Here is a 16,202-nt window from a genome sequence, read left to right on the forward strand (position 1 = left end):
CTGGATGATTCTTGTCCTCAGATGATTCTTGTCCTCAGATGATTCTTGTCCTCAGATGATTCTCTTCCTCTGAAAACCTGCAGTTCATTTCACCTCGCGTGACTCCGACGTCTGAGTACTGAACATATGTTCTAATACTTCTAATAATACTATAAACAATATTTACATGGTTTTATCTGATTTTAAATAGAAAATATTCTATGAGGATTTGTGCATCATTTTTGATAAATTATCTCAGTTTGACGTTTCATCACTGCGGTGAAGAATTTATTTATTTCATCACAAAAACATTTCTGTTGTACAAAATATGTTGAATATGCAAATGAGGCAGAAGAATATGAAGAAAAGATAACTCATGTTTTCAGATGCAGGAGGCAAAATGTTTTTGCAGTCATGAGTTTGTGTCTGTAACTTTCAGACGTGCACGTGTCTTTATGTGTGTGTGTGTGTGTGTGTGTGTGTGTGTGTGTGTGTGTGTGTGTGTGTGTGTGTGTGTGTGTGTGTGTGTGTGTGTGTTGTTTTCAGGTTCACTCTGTACAGCAGCTCTTCTCTGTCTCCTCCTGCTGGTCAGAGTCTGTCACTGCGTCTCTCTCTTCAGTCGTGATGACAAATATGAAAAGTTCAGAATTCATCAGCAGATCAACTTTTCTTCATCTTTGTTCTCTCACATCTTCACATCAGACGACAGAAAAAACGTCATCGTTCAGTCGCTCTCGACGTCTGAGATTAAATTTTTAAAAAAAGTTGATCTATTGATTATCAGACTCTTCTTAATTCAGCGTCTCGTCATAATATTCAGATGCTCCAGTTTCATTCACTGAATCAGATCAGGTGTGTTCAGGTGCAGCAGTCCACTCTCAGTTCTTGGATTTCGGAGCGTCCCTCTCGTCCCCCTGAGCTTCAACCAACTGCTGGTGACTTGTATTCTGAAGTTACCTGGACGCTTCTCATCTCGTTCCTCTGGTTTCTTGTCGACCCTGTGGCTTTCTGGTGTCAGACCTGGTCCCGGTCTTCGTGGTCGACTCCCTCGTCCTCTCCGTCCTCCTCGGGCGTTTGCTCCGGGCGGTTCTGCCGGTGAGGACTCGGCGCTCCAGCTTCAGCACCTCCTCGTACAGGTGCGCCGGCTCCACGTCCAGCAGGAAGCAGAAGAGCTGCAGCAGCCAGACGAACGACCGAGGCAGCGTCGCCTCCACCTCCGAGTAATGACTCCCGCACTTCCTGTGGAGGAGGAGGAGGAGGAAACATCAGAACGGCGTCACGCTAACACAGATTTTAAAACTCATTTCTTTTTAAGGAGCTGACGCTCACATTGCCCAGTTCTCCTGTAAGTTCATGCTAACAGTTTAGTTTAGTTTTTTCAAATGCTAATAATGAAATTAAAACCAGTTTCAATTTCATTATTAGCATTAATTATAATACTTCTGTTAATGCTCACACTTTTGATTTAATAATAACACTTCTGTGTTAATGCTTACAGTACTGTCTTTGAATGTTAAGTGACTTGGTATCTTTAATGCTAATATTTAAAAAAAAAAGTCATGCTAACATTCCCTTTTTTGTGTTAATACAGAACTGTAATGCTAATGTTTATTTTTCAAGTGCTAACATGACTTTGTTTTAATGCTAATATAAAGTATTTTTCTAATGCTAACACTACTTTTTAGTGCTAGCATTACTTTGTATGCTATAATGTTCATGTTGTCGACGGGCAGCTTGGCACAACTCCTGGAAAAGTGTTAGATGGTTTTGTTTCAACTGTATTGCATTGCTATTAATCCCTTTTGTTTGGTCCACCCGGGTTATGTTAATAAATGTACAGAGTTCCAGATCTAGCGTACTGGGGGTCGCAGCGTCGCAGCACCGGGTGCCAGTACGTGGAGTTGGAGGGAGTCAGGACGTTGTGTTTCAGCGTCAAGGCGCCGTCCAGCCTCTGGTGGTGCAGACTGGGACCGTCTGCTCCGTCCTTGTCCCCCCAACAGAACCTGAAGCTGGACACATCGCAGTGCTGGACGCCGGCCGGGCGACAGGACAGCTTCTCGAAACACATCTGGACCTGCTCCGCCGTCCCTGCAGAGACACAAACATCACCGCTGCTCACACTCAACTGTGATGTCACAGTTGGACTGATCCCAGCTCGGCTCCTCAGACTCTTACTTTTCCCTTTCATCACAACACTTTTCACCTTCCTGCTGCGGCAGAGCGGTTTCTTCACCTTCCACTGTTTCCTGAGGACGAGAAACAATTAAAATATTAAGATCATCACGGTGATAAACAAACACACCAAACTCAATCATGAAACAACAACCACCGTTAGCTTCATCTCACCACATCATTCCCTTTGTGATCATCAGTCGGACGGTTGAGGCTGTCACTTAACTTATCATAAACATATATACGACATGAACATATGGAAGATGTATTCATGTTTCAGTCTGACCTGGCGATGTGTCGGCGTCTCGTCTGCTGAGCTCTGGTCAGAGCAGCCTGCGTCAGTCTGAACCACCTCCGCAGGTGAAACACGTTTTCTGACCAGAGAAAAAAATAACAGTTTCAGGAAGAATTCAAGAAAATCTGCAAAAAAACCTAAAACCCGACAGTCTCCGCTCGTCGCTGCCGATAACCGGCTGCAGGAGACGAGACGTTTCCTCACAGACACAACTCTTCCTGAGTCACGCGACGTGATGAAGTTTCACATCAGTGACCAGGTGAAGAACAAACCTGCGTCGTCAAGGACACCGGCCTCGTTGGATAAATCCCTAAGAGACAAAACAAACAACGTTAAATTGGTCTGTGACATGTGACTTGGCGGAGTTTAACCGGGGGGGCGGGGCAGTTACCACTCTGTGTGGTCGTCCATGCCGAAGATGAGCTTCATGGTAATGACGATGAGGGCGGCGGCCTGGACGTCGTACAGCGGCAGCTCGGGACAAGAGACGGGGTCGAACGTGTGGAGCGTTTCATCCACCAAACCGGCACAGTCCATCAGCCTGCAGAGCCACGGGTGGAGCTCGTCTGGACGGGACACGAGGATTATTAACAATCACAGTTATTAATTTACTATCTGCAGCAGGACAGTGAGTAGTGGTGTTACCGGGCAGGTTGGCGTCCGTCAGGTAGCGCAGGCTGAGCAGCGCCGGGTGCAACAGACTCTGTCGGCTGATTGGAGGAAAAGCCTGAAGCTGCAGCTGCTGAACCAGAGTCTGAGCCTCGCGGTGCAAGGCCTGATGGGCCGGGACGCTCTGCACGCGCACAGACACACACGCACACATTACTATTAAATACATTAATAAACACCAACAACACACGTTATGATATTGAGGAAGTAAAAGTTATCACTGGATTTCTGAACCTCAACTTTGAAGATGACGACGTCTTGGCCTTCTAGCTTCATCTCCTCGGGAAGTTCCTCGTAGGCGTTCGTGTACGGGACCAGGCCTTCGCTCACCAACCTGCCCACAAACACATGGTCTCACACCTCCAGGACTTTCCAAGGACACATTCACCAGGGGGGTGCGGACGCTACCTGAGCAGGTCGCTGAGCGTCAGCGGCTCGCGGCTCCAGACCAGAGCCACGTGGACCAGAGCCAGCGTCTTCGTCATGCTCATCAGACGAGTCTTCCTCAGCGGCGCCGTCAGGTACGAGGCACCGTCCAGTGAGCCCGAGCACCTCGACCAGTCGCTGCCGCTGTCTGAAGGTCCGAGGTCAAAACACAAGAACCAACAGTTAAAACCCAAATCACCTCCATGTTTTTAACGATTATTTTACACCGGGCGAGTGGTCGGGTCCGGGGTCAGAGGTCAGGGGTCAAAGCTTGTGTGACGTTACCTGCGACAGACCCGCCGATGCTGGACACGTCCGTCTCGCTGGCCGACGTCTCGGCCACACTGTCCGAGGCCAAGTCCGGACGGTGCTGAGGGAGAAAAAGAAAATGTATCCAAACAAAATCATGAATCATTTTTAATATTTAATAACCAGTTATTATATCATATTGAGCTGAAGAAGAAAATCAATCAGAGCGAAACACATTTATCGGTTGGTCGATAAAAGTCGACGACATCACCGACTGATTTTTTAAAAATAAATTTATATAAAGTCATTTTTTAAACTCCTTAATGTCGACCCCCCCTCAAAACAAAGAAATTCCATATCAGTCGAGTTCTGGTTCATGTGGAAACTTTAAAACCAAGCGGCGTGCAGCAGTGAGGGATCATGGGAGTTGTAGTTGTAGGGACTCACCACTTTAAAGGTGGCGCTCCTCACCGGGCGGCTGGTGTACGCCTGTCGACTGCTCTGCAGGTAACGTCTCCACAGAGGACACAACACCTGGTCCTGCAACAGAACACCGTCAGACGGGGGGTCAGGGGTCAGGGTTCATCCCCCCAGGCGACGAGGAGGAACTGACCTTGAAGTGGGCGGAGACTCCCAGGCGCAGCAGAGCGTTGGCCTGGTTCCTCAGGATGAACTGGAACGCCTCGCAGATCATCCACTGACGGAGAGACTCTGAAGAAACGTTAACGTCCCGTCAATCAGAAACTCAAAACACGAGCTGTCAATCATCCACACGGAAGCGCTTCATGTCTACACGTGAACCTGAGACAAGTCAGTTTGTTCTTCGTTACCTCGTCTCCGTCGTCTTCCTCTGCTGATGCTGGAGATCCTGGACGAGCCGGGGATGACGGTGGGGTCCACCACCTCTCTGGTTCTCTGAGGACCAGACAACACACAGGCTCAAATCTGCGACAAGATCACGTGAACCTGCAGCAGGTGTCGATGTCTATGTGTCGGGATCTTAGCTCAGAGCCCAGGGGCCTGTTCCAGGAAGCAGTATTTTAACCCTGAAAAGAGGGAAACTCTGGGTTTTCCGTTCCAGAAAGCGAGTGAACTTAAACTGTAGGTCAGTTACCATGGTAACTGACGCTGTGAACCCAACCTGCTCACCGAGTTTCTCCTTAACGCCTCCCTTTTCATGAACCTGTGTTCTTTCCTTGTCAACCAGATCGATATGGAAGCAGAATGAATTCAGTGGCCTGACGTCAGAGAGGACTTTCAGACAGATGCTTTCAAGACTACCTAGTAGAACTTTACCGTTTCTATCACAATCTATCACATATCTGAGAAATAATCTCCGACCTGATTTCCAACATTATGTCGCGGACATGCTCAGACCAGATCAAAGTCTTTGCCCTTGGAGTTTTTCTTCTAACAGGAGTTTTTCTGTAAAACAAGTTGACAAAGCCACTGATGTTTTCTTTGTTTAACATTTGGAATCTGATTAAAACCATACGCCTCACCTATCTGCACTATATTATAGAATTAATTTTCAGCTGCAGCCACGTCATTCTTGTGCCCGTGGGATTGAAACTAAATTAAAAATAATGAAATAACATTGGACGTTTTTCAGACGTGAGCAACAAGAATCGGCCTCCAGTGCAGCGAACAGCGACACTGAACACTACACCAGTGTCTTAGACATGACAATTACAGAGAAATATCAGATGGTTTTAAATCATTTGATTATTTTATTCAGTCTTACGTGTCGACTCGGGCAGTAACTGTCTCTCCTCGTCAGCTGCAGCTCTGATGATCCTCTTTCTCAGAATGACCTTATTTTCTCCATAAGCACGAAGATGATCTCCAACTCTAATGACTAACTTAGACGGACCTTGTTTCGCCCTCGGTTGCCATGGTGACTCGTAGTATCGGAGCTCCATTGATGATGTTTTTTTATATTCGCAGGGCACACGTGTGACTCCGTGTGAAAATAATCAGAGTTGACCTAACTAACTCAGAACTGATGTTCTGGAACTGAAAACTCTGAGTTTCCATCTGAGAGTCGATCACGTCACAGTTCAAGTTCAGCTGTTGTTGTTGTTGTTGTTGTTGTTGTTGTTGTTTACCTCGATGACGTTGTGGCAGGATTTGCAGTAGAAACGACCCTCGTCTGAAATTCCCCAATCGACCGCCGAGCACAGAGAGCAGGGCTCCCTGAAGCCAGCCTGCACGCACGCACACACACACACACACACACACACACACACAAACACAAACACAGACACACACAAACAAACACACACACACACACACAAACACACAAACACAAACAAACACACACACACACACACAAACACAAACAAACACAAACAAACACACACACACACACACACACACAAACAAACACAAACAAACACACACACACACACACACACACACACACACACCAGTTTGTTCAACATTAAACCTGATCTTCTCTTTTTAAATTAAAACTGCTATTACATTTGATAAACTACTAAAAACTTTGTTTTAAACAATAAATCACAAAACATTAATATCAGTGATTCCATAACTGTGTTAGAATCATCACCACATCAACAGTCCAGACTCCGTCCAGAAAAATTATGAACATATATTTCTTCTTAAGGATCAAAACACCAGAAGGTTCAATATGGGACCTTTAATAAAATGATGCCGATTGTTGAATATTGACAGATTCTCCGTGAAAGGTGGTGAGAACTGTGACGTCATGACGACGCTGTGAAGGCGCGACGGCTCGGTGGACGGATGTGTCGCTCGTGAGCAGCTAACAGGGAACGTTACCGGACGTTTCCGTCGGTACCGACGCGACGGAGCGGCGACGTTACCGTGTGCTCGTCGTCCATGTTCGCGTCAGAAGAAAACGGCGAAGGTTTCATCCGCTGCTCGTCCGCACGCGACGGAAGCTGCTTTCTCTTCTTCTGCGGTTTCCGGTGGAGTGACGGACCCGTAGCGCTCTGCCGCCGCTCGCAGGCCGAGAGGAGAACTACAGCGTCGTGATGAACATGAAAACATCTAAATATGAAAACATGAAAATATGAAAATATGACTCCTGCTTCAGCTTCTTCTCATGAAAAACATAATTTCCATGATTATTCTATTGTTATGTTAAAATAATGTATCTATTCAGAACAGAGACTAGTGAATATTATTCATTTTCCTTTCTAACGTTTCAACTGGAAATATTCTTTTCTCATAACATTTTGTTTTTACTTTTATGGTTTTACTTTTTAAAAATTGATTTAAAATGTTTAACTGTGTTTTCTTTTTTCTTTAGTAAAATAAATCTAAATAAATTATTCTATAAAAAATGTCAATATTTATCATAATTGATATTATTATTACTCTTTTATGTTTAAACGTCTCCGCCTGTCGGTTGCATGATGATGTCACATGTTATTAATAACCTGCCAGATGTTTGGTCTCTTATATAAGATGAGCGACAGGAGCGTTTCTCTTCTCTCGCGTCACTTCCTCTTCACCCCAGAAAAATAAAATAAAATAATAAACAAAACTTTTTTATTTCCTCAAAACTTTTTTTTTCTCAAGAAGATTTTTGGATTCTATCGTTTTCGACTCACCGGACTGTGAAGTTTGACACAATACAGACACAATGGAAAGCTAGATTTTCAAAATAAAGCTCAGCGTTAATAGCAGCAAGGACAAGTTTATTATTATGAATGATAATAACAATAACAAATACATTTATGAATAGATATGGGAGACAGACACTGAGATGAATGCATGTCCATGTATTCTCAGACTTTAACAAGATTAAGTTTCACGTTTAGTCTCTCAAATATTTAATATTCACTATTGACTATTTAGTCTTTGATTTGATAATAAAAAAAAGTTTACGATTTTGTTGAGTTTGTTTTCAGTTATTTTGAGCAGGATGCTTTTAAAAAAATGTGTAAGTTATTTATTAAAATGTATTTCTTTTATGTATGAATATTTTTTTCCTTATTATATATATTAAACATGTTCATATGTCTCCTAGTTCTGTATTTCTATTAATCTACGTATGAGGTTTGCGTTTGTATTTTCAAGTAATTTATTTTTTATTTGCAGTGAAGTTTGTTATTTATCAAATCTTCATCTGTTGTGGTAAAAGTTTATTTTTTAATTTCATCAATATTATCCCCAAATGTCACTTTCCTTACATTTATCTCTCTAATAAAAAAAAACCGTTAGTAAATCATCGCTGTTTATTTTTGTCTATTCGCCAAACACCATGCTCTTATTGTGAAGGCAGACATACCCACTTCCGTCCCGTGTGGCTCGGTGGTGTCGCGCTTGACGCAGCTCCGTCTTCCTGGTTCTGATTCGTTGTGAAGAGTTTTGAATGAGTCTCGTGGTTCTGATGTTCGGGACTTTGTTGTGAAAGACGCAGTCGAGGTCCGGTGGTCGTCCCCGGTCACAGCCGGTCACCATGAGGCCGGAGCTGTGGCTCGTCCCGGTCCTCGTCCCGGTCCTGTGGCTCGTCCTGTCGGAGGCGGCCCGCGCTCCGCCGCTTGGGCCGCAGGAGGACGGTGAGTCCCGCGATATGATTCTTACTGTTGATCATAAAAAGTCTGTGTTTATTATGAAAGGTCGTGAAAACAACGAGTGTGACGTCATCGACAAGTTCGTCTGCAAGTTATGGAAGATCCGTCCTGACCGGAAGTAAAAGTATTAATATGAGTAATATATAACTTCACTTTCCTCAGTTATGATTATGACCTAATGAGTCAACACGTGGTGACAATTATAATCATCTGATTCGTCATAGAGTAATATTAGTATTCATATTATTATTATGAATAATATTACTATGAAGAATACGATCATTATTATTATTATTATTATTATTAATTATAATAATAAAATAATGTTATCTTCTATAAAGAGGATCAGTGACTGTATATGAAGATATAAATATATATAGATATATATATATATATATATAAATATATATGAATGTTGTGACGTGTGTTTCCTCTGCAGCGTCTCTCAGGTCGATGCTGGACGACTTCGACGTGTTGCCTCTGTCCGACTTGCAGACTCACTCCGTCCGCCGCCGACACGTCCAGACGCAGAGTCACGTGGAGAAGACGCTCAGCTTCTCCGCCCTGCAGAGGTCGGGACCACTCACTGCTCAACGCCATCTCCGATTGGTCGAATCTAAACTGACGGCAGCTCTGTGTGTGTGTGTGTGTGTGTGTGTGTGTGTGTGTGTCTGTGTGTGTGTGTGTGTGTGTGTGTGTGTGTGTGTGTGTGTGTGTGTGCGCAGACACTTCAGACTCTACCTGAGAACCAACGACGAGCTGTTCACTCAGGACTTCAGAGCCGTGGTCGTCGACGAGGACGGACAAGAGCGAAGCTACTGGGTCAACAGACACAATTACTTCACTGGACACGTGATCGGTCAGAGATACACACACACACACACACACACAAACACACACACACACACACACACACACACTCTCACACACACACTCAGTCTGATCCTGTTTCCTCGTCCAGGAGAAGAAAACTCTCGAGTTCAGGCTCATATCGACGACCACGAGTTCTCCGCTCACATCCTGACGGACGAGGCCGAGTACAACATCGAGGTGTGTGTGTGTGTGTGTGTGTGTGTGTGTGTGTGTGTGTGTGTGTGTGTGTGTGTGTGTGTATGTGTGTGTGTGTCTTTGCTGATGTGACCTGTCTCCTCACCTCAGCCCCTGTGGAGGTTCTCGTCGGCGCCCCCTGATGGTCGTCTGCTTATCTACCGCTCAGACGACATCAGGAACCTCAGCCGCCTGCAGCAGCCGTCGGTCTGCGGCTACGTGACCTCCGACCCCCGCCACCTGCTGCCTGACAGCGTCAGAGCGGCGTCCATGTTGGAGGACTGGGAGAACGACGGTCGGTAGATTTGACCCTCTGACAGAGAAACGTGGGAAGAATCTGACGTTTAAATTCAGATTGAATCAAACGACTGGGAAGAAAATGTTTTTTTATTTTGACTTTGTTCATTTAAGAAAAGCTCCTGCTCTTTTACTGATCCTCCCAGTAAAACTACTGCTTTAAGAAGAAGAAGAAGATCAGTCCTCTGAGTGATCCACCGATGAGAATAAGAGCTTTTAATATGAAAAAACATGTTTATTGTGAAGAAATGAGTCTGAATGAAAAAACGTTTAATGTTAAAAATCATTTCAGATGAGAAAAGATATTTGAAGCTGCAGGAAGTGAGTTTCTACTAACAACATGATGTTCGTCACCACGACAACAAAACGTGTGGCTAACGAGTTGCTAACGTGTGGCTAACGTGTTGCTAACGTGTGGCTAACGTGTTGCTAACGTGTTGCTAATGTATTCACCTGCTCAGAGTCCGTGTTCCGAGGGAAACGTCAGGTTCACGACCACAAGAGGAACACGTGTCCGCTGCTGCTGGTGGCCGACCATCGCTTCTTCAGACACATGGGCCGAGAGGAGGAGAGCACCACCCTCAACTACCTGGTGAGAGCTGAACGCACCTGGTGACCTCACCTGTCACCTGGTGGTGACCTGGTGACCTGGTGACCTGACCTCTCACCTGGTGGTGACCTGGTGATCTGGTGACCTCACCTCTCACCTGGTGGTGACCTGGTGACCTGGTGACCTCACCTTTCACCTGGTGGTGACCTGGTGACCTCACCTGTCACCTGGTGGTGACCTGGTGACCTGGTGACCTCACCTCTCACCTGGTGGTGACCTGGTGACCTGGTGACCTCACCTTTCACCTGGTGGTGACCTGGTGACCTGGTGACCTGGTGACCTCACCTGTCACCTGGTGGTGACCTGGTGACCTGACCTCTCACCTGGTGGTGACCTCACCTCTCACCTGGTGGTGACCTGGTGACCTGGTGACCTCACCTCTCACCTGGTGGTGACCTGGTGACCTGGTGACCTCACCTCTCACCTGGCGGTGACCTGGTGACCTCACCTCTCACCTGGTGGTGACCTCCCCGAGGGCCACGTTCACCTGCTCCCTGTGTTTTCAGATTGAGCTGATCGACCGCGTGGACGACATCTACAGAAACACGTCGTGGGACGACGAGTTCAAAGGTTACGGCGTTCAGATCCAGCAGGTGACAAACGTGAAACATCATGTTGATGAATTTCAGATTAGCACCTTTTCAGACGTAGTGAAACATCTGTTTGTATTTGTGACGTCACGAGTCACGACAGTTGCCATCTTGTGTGTGTGTGTGTGTGTGTGTGTGTGTGTGTGTGTGTGTGTGTGTGTGTGTGTGACGGTTAGCAGCCGCTGGTCATCAGAGTCACTTGTTAACCCTGAACCGACCAATCAGCATGCGTCAGCAGAAAGTAAATTCTCATGTCACTTGTCGGCTTTATCATCAATAATATATTCATAAACATGGAAGCTCGCGACCTGGTGAGCTCCCCCTAGCTGAACTGCAGCCGCAGTGCAGAACGTCAGCATTAACAGGAAGTGGCTCAGCTCGCCGTGATGTCAGAAAACAGGGGGTGGGGCTCTGCCACAGTCTGAGATGATGTGGAACAATGTGATTGGCTTAAAAAACATCAAATCAAATAAGTTTGTGCATTTGGCGGAGTCATGTGTCATCAGCGGGTGTGTCCAACGGCTGTTTGAGTGACAGCAGAGGGGGCGGTGCCAGGCGGCGTGACGCTGTCGTGTTTCCCGTCAGATCATCATAGAAACGACTCCGACATCTGTGGCTCCGGGAAAGAGTCACTTCAACATGAGAGGAAGTCCGGCGGAGGGCCGAGACGTGTGGGATGTCAAGAAGCTGCTGGAGGTAAAGCCCCGCCCCCTCGACTCGACAGGCGTGCGCAGGTGAACGTGGTCGTTTACTTCCTGACTCTCTGTGGCTTTTTCTTCCTGCAGCAGTTCAGCGTGGACGTCGCAGAGAAGGCGTCCAACGTCTGCCTGGCTCACCTCTTCACCTACCAGGACTTCGACGAGGGGACTCTGGGTCTGGCCTACGTCGCCCCGTCCAAGCCCGACATCCCCGGAGGCCTCTGCTCCAAACGTGAGAGTCCCGCCGCCACCGATTCCACTTGACCACGAGCTCCCGCTTCACTCTGGTCACACGTTGTGGTTGTTGTTTCCTCAGCGTGTCCTTCGTCGACACACGAACAAAGAGCCATTTACCTCAACACGGGTCTGACCAGCACCAAGAACTACGGGAAGACCATCCTGACCAAGGTGAGTCAGGACGTTCCAGGCCACAGATGTCTGGACTGACCAGCAGAGGGCGACTCTCTGGATTCATCACGTCAGTCAAGTCGTCTTGAACGCATCATGTTAATTTTCTACATTATGGTCCATAAAGCACCGTGTGTTGTGGGCGTGGCTACAGTGTGATTGACAGCTGGTGCCGTCCAATAGGGTTTATGTGGGTGTGCATTGTCTTCGAGCTCTCAGTCAGACCACGCCCCCCTGCTCCTCCAAATACAAGAATAAACAAGAAATATTTTACGTTTACATAAATCTTCTTTTTATTTACATGTTACATTTATCTGTTGTGATTTCTGAGATGTTGTCAAACTTGACAAACACACATATATATATATATATATACTGGTGCGACGGAGGCAGTGGCTCCGCCCCCTTCAGGGACAACCAGAACAGTTTTGCTGTCTTCTTCGCAGGAAGCCGACCTGGTGACGACCCACGAGCTCGGACACAACTTCGGAGCGGAGCACGACCCGGACAACATCCCGTACTGCGCCCCACGAGAGGACCAGGGCGGCAAGTTCGTCATGTACCCGATCGCCGTGAGCGGAGACCACGTCAACAACAAGGTGCGGCCGCCGTCCGCCCGCCCTCCACCTGAACGCCGCTCAGACGGGCGCCGATGCCCACAGGGTCACGACCTCTCTCTCTCTCTTGTCCAGGTGTTCTCCACCTGCAGTAAACGCTCCATCGTGAAGCGTCTGCGCTCGAAGGCGTTGACCTGCTTCAGGGAGAGAAACGTCAACGTGTGTGGGAACTCCCGGGTGGAGCAGGGCGAGGAGTGCGACCCCGGACTCCTGAACATCAACGACGACCCCTGCTGCACCGCCGACTGCCGGCTGAGGCCCGGAGCGCAGTGCAGGTCAGAGGCCACGAGTCCGTTCACTCACCTCGTCGAGGTGACTTGTCGTTCGCTCGCCTGCCGGAGGCGTCGCGTCTCCTTCTAAGGTCACGATGGACAGACGATGGTGTCATGTGATCGTCATGTGATCGCGGCTGCGTCCTGTCAGCTCATCACTCTTCTCTGTCCAGTGACAGGAACAGCGCCTGCTGTAAACTCTGCAGGTTCGAGTCCGAGGGCGCGATCTGCCAGGAGCCCATCAACGCCACCTGCAAAGGACACTCCTACTGCACAGGTCAGCACGCTGGGGTCAGAGGTCGTGGACCACCGGCCCCCCGGTCCCACCGCCTCACCCCATTTTCTGCTTTGTGTCAAACAGGAAACAGTAGCGAGTGTCCGCCTCCGGAGGACGCTCCGGACGCGACGGTGTGTCTGGACAGTGGCGAGTGTCTGAGCGGAGAGTGCGTCCCGTTCTGTCAGGCCGTCCTGAAGCTGCCGCCCTGCGCCTGCAACGGTACGGCCGCCGCGAACGAGCCGCGGTGGAGAGTTTGTGCCGTTTCCTCTTCGGTCTAAATGTTTCCGCTTCTCCACAGAAACCAACTCGTCTTGTAAAGTCTGCTGTCGGAGCGGCGGCGGCGCCTGCGCCCCCTACCAGGACGAGACGGGCGACTTCCTGTTCCTGCGCAAAGGCAAACCCTGCACTGTGGGCTTCTGCGACGGAGCGGTGAGACCACGCCTCCTCAGGTGAACGACCCTGTGACCTCGCAGGCGTGTGAACGCATCTGGTGTCTCCGCAGGGGAAGTGCATGAAGCAGGTGCAGGACGTGGTCGAGCGTCTGTGGGAGTTCATCGACAAGCTGGACATCGACACGCTCGGGACGTTCCTGGCCGACAACATCGTGGGCTCGGTGGTGGCGTTCTCTCTGCTCTTCTGGGTTCCGTTCAGCATCCTGGTCCACTGCGTGGTGAGTCCGCCGACCTCGACTTCGACCTCGACCTCCGACCTCGGCCCGTCGACACAACGAGCCCGGGGTCACGCTGGGAAATATCTTTTAATCAGACTCCAAAAACTCACAAAACTTTCGCAGATTGTTTCTAAAGTGAATGTTTTAATTATATATAGATATTATAAATAGATTATATCATCATCATCATCACCACAGACTCTTCATCTGTTTTCAGGACAAGAAGCTCGATCAACAATATGAGCAGACGACAAAGTCTCTGCTCTTCCCCAGTGTGAGTAACGTTGAAGCTGACGAACCTCTCCTTTACCTATGATGCACCACTGACTCTGACGGTTTCTTTTCCCAGAATGCCGAGCTCCTGAGCAGCCTGGAGTCAGCGTCGGTCCGGATCTTCAAACCTCCAGCCTTCCCCGCCACCGCAGCCCCTCTTCGTTTCCAGCCGTGCGGCCCCCAGCAGACCAGCACCCCCCCGGTCTCCGGCCCTGAGGCTGGTCCCGCCCCCCCTCCTCCTCTGGACAGCCCCCGCATGGCCACCATCCAGGAAGACCCCAGCTGCGACTCCCACCTGGACCAGGAGGCGTTCGGGCGTCCGGGGGCGTCGGCCCGGCGCTCCTTCGAGGACCTGACGGAGAACAACGCGATGAGTCGCAGCGAGAAGGAGCTGATGTTCAGACGACATCAGATCGACAGCAAGGAGACGCAGTGCTGAGTGGCAGGGGCACTTCCTGTCGGACGGCAGGGGCACTTCCTGTCAGTTTCCATGCGTTCATGTTCCCTCGGATCAACAGCCTCAGCCGGATGCTGCCTTCACTGCTCACGCTCAAAGTTCAGAGCTGAAGGTCGTGAGGTGTCTCAGGTGTGGAAGTATTAAACCAGTCTCTGTGGTGTCCCATGCTTCCTGAACGCGCCATGCTCTTTTTAGGTTCCCAAACACACCATGTTCATTGTAGATCCCAAATACCCCACATTGGTTTTTGGTCCCCTAATGCCCCGCAGTCCTTTGTTACCCCTGAAATCAGTCAAACTATTTTATTCAGACGATGTTTCAGATGAAATCAAAGTTATTTTTGTACGAACTGTTAAATGAAAGTAAAAAACTTATATTTCTGAACTAAAAGTCCGACGATCACCAATGTGACGTCAGTGTCAACTGTCGACATCATCACCAGCGTTTATATTATTATTATAGAAACACGTGTCTCCGTACGTGAGATAAACACGATCAGCTGAAAGAACCACAGAAGAAGAAAGTTCAAGCTTCAGGTTTTAATATTAAAATGATCGACTTCAGATTCTCAATGTGATTATTTGCTTGTCGGCGTCCGTTTTGAAATGTTGCCTTTCTCACTCTGAAAGGTCAAAGGGCACTGAAAGGTCAAAGGGCACAGAGCTCCTACCCACATTATTTAAGCATCAGCATGTTTTGAATGTGACTAACTCATGTTGATACAGAGGTCAAAGTTTTTACTTTAACAAAACTTTATCAAAATTTTTATGTTTTGAGTTCAAGTGACGACGTGTGAAATGTTTTCAAATGTTAAATATTGTGACGTGAGTTCGGTTGAAGACTCGTGAACGTTCGTCGACGTGAGACGATTCAGTTTTTATTATATTTGAGCCACAACAGAAAATGAATAATAATCATTTCACTCGTTATGTTCCAGGTTTTCAAATGTGAGAATTTGTTGGTTTTCTTGAATTTTCTTCAAATTAAATTAATAATTATATAAAATTAAAGGGACATTTGATGACGTCACCTTGTGATCAGCATTTACTTCTTTACTTTATGGACCAAGTGATAAATCATATCTCTAAATCAGTAATATTGAAATGTTTCATTTAAAAACGTAACACACACGTTTACATTGTAGGTGAACATTGAGAATTTTGTCTTTCTGAACATTTCGTCTGTCTGTTGTTTGGCAGGTGTGGGCTTCCGTATGTCTCACATCATAACTACAAGGGTTTTTTTTAAGACGTTGATCTGATGCGTTCAGACTCGTGAAGTCTTGTTTTTCATAAACAGAAAAAACTCAGATTTAACATACATGTGTTTTTATACTTTTATGTTTTAACGTCCCTTATGTTTCAGTTCCTCGTAAAAAATTAATTTCTCCTCCAATGTTCAATCGTCCGTGGAAGATGATCTGGATGTTTTTCTGTCTCAGGCTCAGAAGCCGCTTCACGTGACATGTTTCAAGACTTTCTGGTTTCATTTTTATTTTACTTATTTCATTTTATTTTGAAAAACTCGTTTCATCAGTTCACTGTCTGAAAATTTTTAAATGCATATTTGACAGTTTGCCAAAATCATTTATCAATAATAAAGATTGATACTGCGGCTTCAGTTAAAGA

The 16,202-nt window shown here is 47.2% G+C and overlaps 2 protein-coding genes across 3 annotated transcripts; one reads left to right on the forward strand and one right to left on the reverse strand.

The window, feature by feature from the left end:
• Positions 1-254: 254 nt before the first annotated feature.
• On the reverse strand, positions 255-8,245 carry taf1b (TATA box binding protein (Tbp)-associated factor, RNA polymerase I, B). Of its 2 annotated transcripts, XM_035617252.2 has the most exons (16): positions 8,073-8,245; positions 6,640-6,826; positions 5,899-5,997; positions 4,621-4,705; positions 4,404-4,501; positions 4,238-4,330; positions 3,827-3,911; positions 3,524-3,689; positions 3,350-3,449; positions 3,092-3,239; positions 2,838-3,012; positions 2,719-2,756; positions 2,438-2,525; positions 2,155-2,225; positions 1,839-2,067; positions 255-1,218 (listed from the first exon to the last, which is right to left on the reverse strand). In XM_035617252.2, the coding sequence occupies exons 1-16, from the start codon at positions 8,243-8,245 to the stop codon at positions 948-950; spliced, it is 2,106 nt and encodes a 701-aa protein (XP_035473145.2). In that variant the 3' UTR covers positions 255-947. The 2 variants fall into 2 exon arrangements, with proteins under 2 accessions (XP_035473145.2, XP_035473144.2); XM_035617251.2 differs by having other exon boundaries at positions 1,839-2,225.
• On the forward strand, positions 8,210-16,200 carry adam17b (ADAM metallopeptidase domain 17b). Its single transcript, XM_035617245.2, has 18 exons — positions 8,210-8,343; positions 8,798-8,930; positions 9,084-9,217; positions 9,320-9,408; positions 9,517-9,700; positions 10,164-10,294; positions 10,819-10,905; positions 11,488-11,598; positions 11,688-11,832; positions 11,917-12,008; positions 12,455-12,607; positions 12,701-12,900; positions 13,071-13,174; positions 13,259-13,393; positions 13,473-13,603; positions 13,677-13,844; positions 14,062-14,118; positions 14,194-16,200. Exons 1-18 carry the CDS (start codon positions 8,244-8,246, stop codon positions 14,554-14,556), a joined length of 2,517 nt encoding a protein of 838 aa, XP_035473138.1. The 5' UTR covers positions 8,210-8,243; the 3' UTR covers positions 14,557-16,200.
• Positions 16,201-16,202: the final 2 nt, after the last annotated feature.

This window comes from Scophthalmus maximus, chromosome 18 (assembly GCF_022379125.1).
Source record: "Scophthalmus maximus strain ysfricsl-2021 chromosome 18, ASM2237912v1, whole genome shotgun sequence".
In the NCBI taxonomy this organism is placed as follows: Eukaryota; Metazoa; Chordata; class Actinopteri; order Pleuronectiformes; family Scophthalmidae; genus Scophthalmus; species Scophthalmus maximus.

Coding starts and splice junctions, on each gene's coding strand:
- adam17b (XM_035617245.2), top strand. CDS start 8,244: ATGAGGCCGGAGCTGTGGCTCGTCCCGGTCCTCGTCCCGGTCCTGTGG. Junction 9,409..9,516: donor AGGCCGAGTACAACATCGAG/GTGTGTGTGTGT, acceptor TCCTCACCTCAG/CCCCTGTGGAGGTTCTCGTC. Junction 11,833..11,916: donor CGGAGGCCTCTGCTCCAAAC/GTGAGAGTCCCG, acceptor TTGTTTCCTCAG/CGTGTCCTTCGTCGACACAC.
- taf1b (XM_035617251.2), bottom strand. CDS start 8,245: ATGGTGACCGGCTGTGACCGGGGACGACCACCGGACCTCGACTGCGTC. Junction 2,526..2,718: donor CGGTGTCCTTGACGACGCAG/GTTTGTTCTTCA, acceptor TTCTCTGGTCAG/AAAACGTGTTTCACCTGCGG. Junction 2,226..2,437: donor AGACGCCGACACATCGCCAG/GTCAGACTGAAA, acceptor TCTCGTCCTCAG/GAAACAGTGGAAGGTGAAGA.